Genomic DNA, 13174 nt, shown 5'->3' with positions numbered 1-13174 from the left:
ATATATATATATATATATATATATAAGATCTATTTTTTTGTTCCCTTACTTCAAATGTGACACAAAGAAAAAAGTTAAATGTTTTGAGAAAAGAGAAAAATTTATTTTTCTATTTAACAGGAAATTATTGACTAATAAAAAAATATGGGTAAAAAGATATATTCTTAGAAACATAATTAAATGCTATTTTTGTTTTTCTATCACAATTTTTGAAAATCATCTTTTTTAATTGTAACGATTTTTGATATTCTAAAAATTATAGTAAATATGGAACAGTTTATCAAAACTGACTAACTTGAAATATTACTAACAGTTTATATTTACCTTGATTAGCTATGATTAAATTCAAAATAAGACAATTTTTTTTTCAAACTTCAATCATCAAAACTGTTTTAAATCTAAATATTCTCTGTAGAAGACTTTCCTTTTTATTTATAAAAACAATTAAAAATATCACTCTCGTAGAAAGTAAGAATTATATTAAAAATTTTAAGAATGACACAAGTACTATTTGGTGGACTGTGAATTAGTTCACTTAAGTTGGTTTTTGATTAGAGTAATCTTCATCTAACTCATTTATAATAATAATAATTCAAAAACATTTTTTGTGTTATTTTTAAAGAAAAGGAATAATTTAATTTTCCTTAATTTTTATGAGTCGCGCAAAAACATATAATAAATATATAAGAGAAACGATTTACATGGGTATATTAAAAGTTATAAATAATGAGAAATCACACAAATCCATTCATTATTTTATTACTTTTTATTACTTTTATTACTTTTTACTCTTTATTATTTTCTATGAAAGATGGTCCACTTATGCGAGGTTATGTCAGCTGTCCTAACCTCACTACTGGCAAAAATAAGTCTAGATACGTCAATTAATGCTCGACTACGACCTTTTCGCATGATGTAATTTTGCACATAAGAATATCGTACAATATTAACACACTAAATATACATCGTTCTAATTACACGAAATAAATAAAGAACGATAAGCGGGACTTCGATCTCCGCTGACTCCGCAATCCCACGCAATCCGCACAATCGGCTCAGCTGATTCCACGAATACTACGTGACATAACACTTGATACGCGCAACACGCAACTCGTACATGAAGTGACGTAAAGCGTAAAGTACCTTGTTAAAAAAAAAACACTTGAACTTATATTTCTGACAAATTATTACGATTATCTTGAATTTCGTATTAAACTTATTTGAAATTTATAAATATTTTTCTATTTATCTTATTATTATTCTATATTCTCAATTTTTGTATTTGTAAAATATTAAATTTTGCATAAATAATTATTCAAGGCGTTCGAACATTTTGCACTTATTTTGTTTATAAACGAAGTTTTGAATGCTAAAAAAATTTTTATTATAAATGATTAATAGGGAATTCGGCTAGACGCATTCGTGCGCACTGGTGCATATTAAAACCGTTGTTACTGATTTAATCTGAGTGTAAAAGTGAAACGCTATGCATTTCGAATAAAAACGTATTTTACTTAAGTATTGAAGATTTTTTGATCTATATCGTTTTTATATTTAACCCGTTTCTATATTTATATTAAATACATTTTTATATTAATTTATATATGGTGACTTTAATATGTATATCAATACGCATTACGTTCAATCTAATTCGCTATAAAATTTTTATTGCTGACAGAAACATTTAAATTTTCTCGATCGACATTGTCATTGATCATTATCAATTATCTATTATCTCAGGTAACATATCCTAATTGCGAAAAATATTAATATTTCATTCATTTATTCGACACGCGGACGGTTTTTGTTTCAATAATGGCACATAATTTAATTGCTACGTAATTCAATCCACGCAATAATAGCATATGCCACGTGACAGCCACTTATCGGAGCAGTATCGGCTGTCAGGCGCCTCGCCACACCACTGGCTGGCCCAGGCTGGCCTGGCTCGCCACCACTCGAGTGTTATATACTGGACGTAGTATCGCAAGTTCAACGGATGCGAGTGTGTCGCAGCGGAAATGGAGCCGGGAACGCTGGCGAGGGTGCTACACGACTTCTTTACTACCGTCGATGAAGAGCTGAGTCTTCCCAAGGGACAATATTTCGTGGTACTAACAAACATTTAACGCCTAACCTAACGAGCCTAGTCTAACGAGCAGTCAAGTGTTAAAAGTGATAGATCTGGTCTGTTATCTTCGTTTCAGGTACATAAGATCATAGACAAGCACTGGTGCCATGGTCAATCACAAGACAGAATCGGCAAGTTTCCTTTAAATCACCTGCATAAAGTGGAAATTCCTCCTTTTTATGAAACAGAAAGATTGTTTGTTTCTATAGCCACCTTTCCCGGACAAGAAGTTGGAGATTTGTCTTTTGCAGAAGGTAAGCTTACTGATATAAGACATGCTGTTACCCCGTGAACTTTTTAAAGGATACTATTAATTGTTTTAACAAAAGTGAGAAGATATAACAATAGGTTTCAAGTTTCAATATTGTAAATAGTACTTGAAACAAAAATTCTCTCATTATTAGGAGAACTCATAATTGGAGTCAGGGACATAGGTTCAGGATGGTGCATGGGCAGAATAGATTCCAAAAATGGAATTTTTCCATTAACACATACATGGGAATTGGATACAACATTAATAAAGGTAGAATATTAAAAGAGATTATATCATATTTATGTATCAGCTGTGTACAAAATTGTTAATTAATTAGAATACTTTTTACTAGAAAACAAAAAATAAATCAATAAAGAAAAGAGCTAAAGTAAAAACAACACTAAAGGCACAACTCGACGAAGAATTAGATTTAACTGCAGGTGAGATGGTCGTTGTCACAGAAATTTTGGATGATGGTTGGTGTCGTGGAATTACGGAAGATGGTAGAGAAGGCATAATCCCCGAAGGGTTTATATCCTACATAGAAGAAGATCAAGATATAATTGATCAAGAACAAATTACATGTACAACTGAGAACAATTTTACATCTTTCTCAACAGTTCACAATAGCACAATTTATAAAGATTTTGGTGAAACCTCTGTAAATTCTTATGCAAACTTGCCTACTGAACCTACTCCAAATTATTTTGACTTGTTTCCAGAAATGTTGCCAACAACACCAAATAATACAGACAGCATACAATATAATAGTCATACAAATTCAGTTGATATTAAACCATATGCTATAACATTATATCCATTTAATGCACAGTTTCCAAATGAGCTGAGCTTTGGGGCCGGTGAAGTAGTGCATCTCACTAGATACATTGATTCCGAATGGTTAGAGGGTCTGATCGATACCACTAAAGGTATTTTTCCATTATCTTATGTCAACATAATAGTTGATTGTGCAGAAGCAAAGCAGTATCAAATTCAATCTGAAGTAATTCCTGCAAAAAAAGATGCTTTGGAACCGAATATTACTGTAAAAGTGTTATATACCTTTGATGCACAAATGAATGGCGATTTAAATGTCCACGAGGGCGAGAGTGTCACTGTATTGGAAATGACTAATGAGGATTGGGTGAAAGTGAAAAATAAGAATGGTTTAATTGGTTTGTGTCCACGAGAATATTTGAGCTCCGAATCGATATCCGAATATTCATTGGATAGTTTGCAGGAATCAAATTTAGAAGACTTTGAAGATTTTGTGATGATTAGACATAAGGAAGCGAACATTGTTGTGAATGAGGAACCGAAGAGAATGTCGCAACCGCACAGACCAGCACCACCTGCTCCTGCTCCAGGTAGAGTGCCATTGCAGAAAGAAACTATTGCAAATGGAGAAGTATCTGCTAAAAAAGAAATGTGGGAAAATGAGTCTGCAATCAATAATATTGTAAATATGAAACAAAAGAATGCAGATCAACGTCAAAATGTAATATCGGAATTAGTTATAACTGAAAAAGAATATGTCCGTGATCTGAAATTAACATACGAAACATTTAATTTACATAATCCAAGTTTTCTCGAATCAAAAGGGATCGATGTTGCTACGCTGTTTGGGAATATTTTGGAAGTTATTCATGTTGCCGAAGAGTTATTGGATATGATTTTGAGAGCTATGAAAGGTTGTGATGAAAATTTACAAACAGTAGGGCCTTGTTTCGTGAAAATGGCTGAGAAATTGAAAAGTGTTTATGTTAAGTATTGTGGGAATCATGAAGCTGCGTTAGCATTGTTGAAAAAGGTATTTTATATATATATAATTTAATCGAAATTTTTAATTGAAAATTATATACTAATGTAAGGTTTATGGTTATTTGAAGTTAGAATTATTTATATCGAATCATTTGTATTTTAGTATGAAAGTAATGAAGAGATCATGAAAGTATTTAACAAAGGTATTGAGACATTACGTCGTCGGATTGCTTGTTTTGATATGAGCTCCATTTTGATAAAGCCAATTCAAAGAATTGTAAAGTATCCTCTAATGTTATATGAATTAATAAAGGTAAGTAATCGCGTTAGTTACGCAAAATACAAAGAATATAAATAGATTATTTGGAAGATAGTGGAAGTTTAATTTTGAAATATATTTTAATGAAGTTACCAATAAATTGATATATATCAATTTCAGCAGCATTTGTGAAATTGAATTCAGATTACTTTTTAGATAAATATTTATATGCATGTATATATATATATATATATTCAAAGTTATATTGCATTATAATATTTTCCTGTATGGAAAATAATTTTTAGTGTACAGAAGACAATCATCCAGATAAAGCAGCCATAATGGAAGCATGGGAGGCTATGACAAATGTGGCCAGTTATATCAATGAATACAAACGGAGAAGAGATATCGTATCAAAGTATTTAGACAATGATAATACTTTATTTAGTAAAATGTCAAAATTAAGTATGCATTCTGTGGCAAAAATGTCAACAAGACTTAGCACTCGATTGTCGGCGAGTTTAGGATTGACAAACGTTGCGAGTGACACCGAATTTGAGGAGCTCGAGAAACAGTTTCGATCTATAGAGAAATGTACATGGCAATTGGTGAAAGATATTGAACAATGTATTACGTATCTGAGTGATGAAGCTATATCCGGTGAAGCGATAGCTGAATTGTTAGTTCATTATTATCAGGGAAGTCCAACTGCCGAAGTGAAAAAGTTGCAAGACATAAGAGCTATAATTTGGTCACAATATATACAGGACTTTAAGTCATATATTGAGAAAACAGTTAGCGCCCCATTACATTTCTTAGCGACGTTGTTAGAAGGGCCAGCGATGTTGGTATCAAAAAGGCATGATAAGTTGTTGGATTATGACGCCGCTATTTCAAAGAGTGAGAAATATAAAGAATCAAAAATTGTAATTATGTTAATATTCTTTAATATTCTTTATTGTAAACTTTTTTTATTATTTTTTTCATAATTTTATCTGATTCATTTTATGTTATTTCAGATACAAGAAGAATTATTTACTGCTAAGAGTAATTATGAAGCTCTGAATCAACAATTGTTGGAAGAATTACCTATTTTGTTGGATGCCGCAGCCAATATTTTGGTTAATTGTATAAATGCTTTTGCTGGCGCCCGAAAATTATTAAGCGGAAAAATTACGAAGCAATATATATCTCTTTGCGAGGTATTAAAACTTTAATAGAAAATTTTCAGTCTAATGAAAATAAATTCGAGAATGAACGAAATATAATTTTCTTTTTTAGACAACACCGCATCTATCGTCACAAGATGTGCTGGAATCGTTTCTTGTAAATCATAATTTAATATGGAATCAAATAACACGTTTTGCGTTTGCTGGCACGAATACCCGAATAGATGAGGATCAAACGCAATTGTCTAAACAAACCGAAGAGCAGAGATCTTCGCTCAGAGAAAAATACACCGCGGACAAATTATATGTGGTGGTTGAGGACATTTCCAGTACATCTACATTGGAAGTGGATGCTACGAGAGGTACATTGGTCGGAGTTATAAAAAAGCAAGATCCAATGGGAAATCCGGCAAGATGGTATGTCGACACTGGAGTCACTCAAGGATTCTTGCCATCTCAAAAACTGAGACCGGTTCAGCGACAAAGTCAGCATGATCAAATCACATCGGATGTTGCTGCTGCCGGCAGAAAAAGTGCTAGCCCTCCAAATTTGATGTCGTTGGATTCTCCAGAGAAAGAAATCAAGAAAGTGTTTTCGTCGCATCTACAAGATTTGCTTTCATTAGATCAAGAAATAAAAGTATATCACAATTATAGCAATGTTCCCGAAACGCCAAGAGTTCAGGTGTATCAGAATATACAGAATATACACGGCGAAGTTAGTATAATATTCTAATATAATAGAATATTAATAATTTTTTATCTTTCGGAATAATATCTTTATATTAATATGATAAAATTTTAGTTTTACTACGCGATGTACGATTTTGCTGGAAACATGCCGGGCACATTGCCTATTACTAACGGTCAAGCGCTGAGACTGCTCAGACCTCATGATGAGAAAGGAAATGATGAATGGTGGCTGGTAGAGAATCGTAATGGTAAACAAGGCTACGTTCCACGGAATTATTTAAGCTCGCCCATTAAACCAAAGTCATAACGATGAACTTAACATTAAGCACAAGTTTTACATTTATAGCGTCGCAATTTTATGCTGGGATCTGATAATTAGCTCGATTGCAGAATTATTAATCATTGATAGAAATTATTACTATTTATTCAATCAATCAATTTATCAATATTTGAGTTTTTTATGATTATCTCATAAAAAATATATTATTCATATTTTATGTTAAAAAAGAAATCTTTTAGAATTTTTTATTTGATCTGATTAAATGTAAAGATCTCAAAAGATGATTAAGCGAAAATATTATTAGATATTTACATCAATACTCGAAAATAACATTTCAAATTTCTTACTAGTTCTTAGATTTATATATTATTTGATTTATACACTTTTTAAGATTTTTACATATGTATAGAATTATCGATTTATTATATTCATGTATAAATGTATTAAATGTAATATATGCATGTATAAAAGATACCGCTAAATCAGAAAGAAAATTTTTTTTTGTAACAATTGAATTGTCATTTAATTGTACAGAATTGCTAACTGATATTAATAATTGATATTATAATACAGAAAATTGCACGTATGTATGTTCTTGCCTAACAAAATTGTGATCCAGTAGACCATTTTTATAACAAATAATATATGCCTATCAGTATACATACACTTGTGATAATTTTTTTATTTGTAAATTTAATCATATTTTAATTATACGATCGATTTTTTATGTGCAATTTTTAATATATATTTGTATATAATGTTATATTTCTCGAAAATTGTATTAAATGTGAATATTTACGGTAAATACATTAATAAAAATGTTACAAAAAGAACACTGATCCAGTCTTAATTATGTCATAATCGATGTTATTTTAGTTGTATGTAGGAATATATTAGATTGTTTTATCAATTTATTTCAAGTAAATAATACTTACTATTCAAGGAATAATATATTATTGTTATGTCATTAAGATTACCTGAATTACGTAGTTAGGTACTGCAATGAATATCTTATTGATATAAGTAAGATTTTTTTCTTAATAATCGTTTTTATTACTATATTTACAATTCTCGACAGTTTAATTAAATGCAACATATATAACAAATTCGAAATATTTGGTGTAGATTATAGAATGTATTGTTATGAAAAAGATTTAGAAAAATAAAACGCAGAAGTTATTTAAAAAAGAAAATAAGATATGGTTATATTATCACCGTAATAATGCGTTTACTGTTCAACAGTAAATCAACAGTAAATACAATAATATTACATGATGCGCTACGATCAGCTATCGCCTAAATTATACGATAAAAAATAATAAATGAGAGGTATATCAGTATACCATATAAAATAAACAGAACAGTCTTTCTGAGGTATAACTTGCGATTTATTACGCGAACATTATGTCGCAAGTTTACGCGAATGAACTTACATTAACTTACGCTAAGCAAAAGGTGAATACTGATCTAATGATAAACGACGATCAACGAGATATTCTGGACACGAGTGTACACGCTCAGTAAAGTATATTATGCTCTTATTATTGTGTCGGTTAGCGATAAGATTCGGATTCGCGACGTCAAGTTTAAATTTCGCGAAACCGTCGGCAGATATGACGGCAAGGCCCGGTTAGCGTGCAACTACTCGTCATTTAATACGATCACTCGTTTCTCTTGACCTTGAAATGCAATTCACGTTCACTCTTGTATGTATGACAATTGCATATGTGACAAATTTCATTTTCAATACAATCTCAATTATATCAGATAGAATCTTAAAATAAAGTAACGCACCTTACGTAAATATTCACATAGTATAAGTGGCATATTAACGATGTAGCGAGGTGATCATCTAGACCTCGGAAGAAAGTTTAATTATAGGAAAATATCAGGTATGGTCAGCACTGATGCGTTTAAATTCAGCATCCTTACATACCTCTGATTCGGAAAACACTAAGAAACTTAAACATATAGTTAAACATATATGTTAATATATTCATTAAAATATTTTTATGTACGGATACGGTATATATCTCACTCTTTCACACTAGAACGTCTGAAAAAGCATATATCCGCTAACTAGATGTGTGCTGTGAAGGAACTTGTCTTAATGATTTTTAAATCATGAAAAATAGAGTCTATTTATGAAGCGATTATTCTTAGGTCTATTTATGAAGCGATTATTTTTTTCTGTACCTGCCTTATAAAGAAACAACTTTGAAATCTTATTAATAATGTATTCCTAGTTTTCACGTTATTTAACTAAGTTTCGGGATTATCTCGCTATAGTGACGTGTCATTTTATGGTAGGACAGATATTTATTACAGTTCAACATCCTTATCTTAACGGGGAACTTATTCTAGGCGCTCGTACAAGCGCATCCGATCGAATATTATTCCTGAATTGACATTGAATATACACGTTTGATCCTGTGCTGCAATATTCATTGCAGTATGCATTGAAGTGTGCTCATAAATATCGGACTTGTTTCGGGTTTTGCAGTAATACACTTTTGTACTGCGTCAGCAGTATCTTCAACGGTGTCCTTCAATTAATTATTGTGGAACATTCGTGACAATTAATAGTGACTCTGTATATTTCAGATAATTACGATATCAATTTGTCACCATTATTATCGCGACAAAGTTTCTAGATAATTAAAATACATAGCAATATACGCCGCCAACATCATAAAGAATATCGCTTGAAATAAATGCGTGTTCAATAAAGTTGCTAGTTTTCATCACATAATTAACGAATGATCTGTCTCTCCTAAAATCTTCTGATCACATCAAATGTATCCCTGTTGTTAACCGGTCTGTATTCTTATTACGTTTGTATATTATACATTTTTTTAATATAACTGTTCAACAATATACACATTTGATATAATTAAACAAAAATCATTTGAAAATGCATTTTAAATATATGAATACAGACTTTTTTCGACATTTCTTCAGATGTTTTCAGCAAAAATATTAGTTTTAATTCTTCTCATGCTGTCGATGTTTCTATAAATACCAGCAACTTTAAATAGCCATTATTAGCTATTTGTAGTTATGATTAAAGTAGTATAGTTAATACAATTATATTTCATTTCTTTTTTTAATCCTTTTTTTATCACTATTTCTAGGCACCAACGATTTTTAAGTACTCGTATTAACTATAATATAAATATTAAAAACAGTATAGTTAATATGACTATTTTGTAGGTAGTTGCTGGTACTCTTGAATTCTTAGTAAAAATAATCAACACACATCAAAATTATCTTATAACCGTTTTAATACCACAACTTCACACGAACGTGTGAAGTTCGACGAGACACACAACTGTATTGCTTTGTGTCTCCAATCAGCATATTTCTATTTAAGAATTTTTGAATACGAAACAAAATATCTCGTACATTAATTGTTCATAATTGTATTAGTGCGTTCGGCACAAATATGCATACATTGTAATGTTATCTTGGACTTTACTTTGTGCCAAGAAACGACAAATATTAGACATCCATTAAAAGAAAATAGAGAGCATCGCTTCTTTAATGATAATGTCCTTTTTTATTAAGCATGACAGCTTTACGTCATTTTTTCGTGCTATCTAGGCTGTTATCTTATGACCGTATAATGGATTGACATTTTTATCTCTGCCCATTTGTGAAAGTTAATTGCTCATTATTTAAAAGAAAGCTGTAAAATGAGATAATCTCTAAAATATTAAACAATAATTTTCTAATATTTTTCATTTCATTGGCAAACTTTCGAAAAAAAGCTCTTTACAGAAAAGAATTCGTTTATTATATGAAAACTTTTTCCTTCAAATATTACACGTTTGATTAGCATTAAAAAGAATTGTCAATCAACGAAAAGTCTGATGAAATTAAATTAGATTCGAAAGTATTTCGAAAGTATTTCGAAAGTATTCGTACTATTGTTATTACAAAATTCTGTCAAATTAATAGTTAATATTTGATCAACCATATAAATCAGAACGTCATTCTTTCATCAACTCTTTTATTCGTGTACTGTCAAATTTTTATAAATCTTGTGAGATCTTTTTGTCCCGATAGATCAAATCTCTTCACGTGTCATTTCTACGAAGACCATTCCTGTAGTTGTCAAGTCCCTTCATTCGCAAACTATCGCCCTATAGGACATACACGTATCAACGTTTTATCTAATCTCCGGCCCTTAATATGAAGCAATATAGTTACTTCTGTTCTCGATAGTCCTTCTCAGCTACATATTAAAAACTTCGAAACGCACATGCCATAATAACTCTCAATTGTCAACAACTCTCATCCGGGCCGGATTCGGACTTTTTCGATCGTCGTCGTCGAATCTATCGCCTAATCTGCGATCACGGAGAAATCTTTTAACGAAAAATCTTCTAGTCCGCGGGATAAAAGCGAAGAATCGCGCGGCCCTGGATCTCTGAGTGACAAAGCTTTTGAACGACGTCCAGAGCTTCCTCGGCGGGATACACAGTGTGCGGAGGCGGCTCAATGTCGCCCGAGGCGACTAGTTGCACCAGCTCCCGTAATTGCTCCAAAGTACCCGGTTCTACCGGTTTAATAGATTGCTGCCGCTCTTCCGCTCGTCGGCTAAACTTGGGCAGTAGTCGATCTGCGACCTCCTTGATCACAAACACTACACCGCCCTTACTTAGGCATTGCATGCTGCGATGAAGATTGCGTGATGTCGTGCCGAAATCGATTACTACGTCTACTTGGCCACCACAGGCATCCATCGTGCGTTCGATCAACTGCTTCTCATAAAGATCCTCGTTCCATTGTACTACGTTCACCCTGTAACCAATATGCCGACTGTTGCTGAATAAATAAAAAATAAGATGATAAATGTTTGAATTTTTAAGACATCGTATACGAGCATTAAATTTGAAAATACATTCATTGATCTTTTTAGTTTTTAATGTTTTTCTTAAGAGGGAGAAAAAGACAGCCAATAATTTGTATGTAAATATTGTAATTTAGTGTAGATGATACTAGAATTAATTTCGTACTTTTACGGGAGCGTGTTCGAATTCATTTATTACTATCGTAAAAATCTTGTTTAATTAACTAATTAACAATTGCTATTAACAATTGCAATTAACTTAATTAATAATAATTATAAAAAAGTAAAATATCGGGGCATTAAGTTAATAATTAACAATTATCTAATAACTATTCTATTCCACTATGAGAATTTAATAATAATGAATCAACTGAATAAACTTACCGTTGGAATTCCTGAGCTATGAGAAGACCATCGTCCTTAAGAGTGGCTATTGTAGTAGTAACTCTATCTCTCATGTTACTGAAGTGATACGATGCGATTCTGAGAGCCCACAAGGCAAGACCACCTGTGCCAACTACAAGAATCTTACACACGCTGTTTTCACCTCTCTCCTTCAATAATGCCTGCAATATTTTATCATACATGAAGAAAGCTTCGAAGAGAAACCTCATTTATTTCTGAAGTATTAGCTTTGTCAGATAATTTATTATAAACGTATCTTTAAAGTGTATTTATTAATTTAATTTAATAAAAATAAGAAAATATGAAAGATTGTTTATCTATACCTGCACGTGTTCGTGCGCAGCGAAGACGGTGTTCATGGCGAGAAGCGCGCCGGCCGGCAGCATAGCTCCCACGCTAAGTGACATATTGTCCGGAAGCTTGATCAGGTACTTGAGGTCGTGCACTACCAGATATTCGACGTAACCATTGGGAATTCCATCATAGGGATAAAGAATAACGCGGTCGCCTACAGCAAGTTCGCGGTCTTCAGGTACCTCGGTGCCAAACGATTCGATCACGCCAGCCACTTCGTAACCGGGGAATAGAGCAGCGTCGCGTACCCCGTGATGCGGTATAAATACCGGGTAATCGCTTTCTACGGATATGTCGGCGGCCAGACTACTGCCACTCGAGACCGAGGTCAAACTAGTCAGACTCGGCGATCGTCGAGGATGGTAACAAGCACCAGCGCACACCACCCGGATGCGAGCACCATGCGCTGGCACATCCGGCACGGGTACATCGAAGCTGAAAACACAATCCCGACCGGTCACGCTCGGGCTCTCGATTGAGAGTTGACGGCACAGTTTATTCATCTTCTCTCTGTAACACAAATTCGGTAACATGAGGCTTTTGCAATTGGAAGATATTTCTCCTCAACTACCTATATTATTATCTTTACGTATTATTATTTGTTGTTACTGGATACTTAGTAGTGTTATGTTTAATGCAAAAGTGATAAGTCTCTATGCGTCTAATGCTGTATACAGATAATTGTCATAAATCACAGCAATTTTTAAAATAATATATTGTTATAAAAGGATCTTTCTTCTATTTTGGACCAAAATTTTCAGAGTAAATGCAATATTTACGTTGTAAAATGCAATATTATTTTGTATATAATACACAATATAGTTTTTATACACACATACACACACACACACACACACACACACACACACACACACACACACACACACACACACACACACACACACACACACACACACACACTAATATATATATATTATTATTAGTGTATAGAAGTATATATATTATATATAATATAATAATAATATATATATATATACGTAGTATATATATATA

General features: G+C 32.3%; 2 protein-coding genes across 2 annotated transcripts in view; one reads left to right on the top strand and one right to left on the bottom strand.

The window, feature by feature from the left end:
• Nucleotides 1–2021: 2021 nt before the first annotated feature.
• LOC105620624 (dynamin-binding protein-like) lies at nucleotides 2022–6573 on the top strand. Its single transcript, XM_012202114.1, has 9 exons — nucleotides 2022–2111; nucleotides 2208–2385; nucleotides 2536–2654; nucleotides 2737–4194; nucleotides 4309–4458; nucleotides 4710–5330; nucleotides 5424–5606; nucleotides 5686–6291; nucleotides 6379–6573. The coding sequence occupies exons 1-9, from the start codon at nucleotides 2022–2024 to the stop codon at nucleotides 6571–6573; spliced, it is 3600 nt and encodes a 1199-aa protein (XP_012057504.1).
• A 3746-nt stretch (nucleotides 6574–10319) lies between these two features.
• LOC105620623 overlaps nucleotides 10320–13174 on the bottom strand; it is a 4361-nt gene continuing 1506 nt past the window's right edge. The window contains exons 2-4 of the mRNA XM_012202113.1: nucleotides 12130–12670; nucleotides 11786–11967; nucleotides 10320–11352 (exon numbers count right to left, since the gene is read on the bottom strand). Coding sequence (XP_012057503.1) covers nucleotides 10935–11352; nucleotides 11786–11967; nucleotides 12130–12670 — 1141 coding nt within the window. The 3' untranslated portion in view covers nucleotides 10320–10934. The remainder of the gene's footprint in view (nucleotides 11353–11785; nucleotides 11968–12129; nucleotides 12671–13174) is intronic.

Source organism: Atta cephalotes (genome assembly GCF_000143395.1).
Source record: "Atta cephalotes unplaced genomic scaffold scaffold00028, whole genome shotgun sequence".
Taxonomy (NCBI): domain Eukaryota; kingdom Metazoa; phylum Arthropoda; class Insecta; order Hymenoptera; family Formicidae; genus Atta; species Atta cephalotes.
The sequence above is the reverse complement of the archived record's forward strand: the minus strand, read 5'-3'. Positions and strand labels throughout refer to the sequence as shown.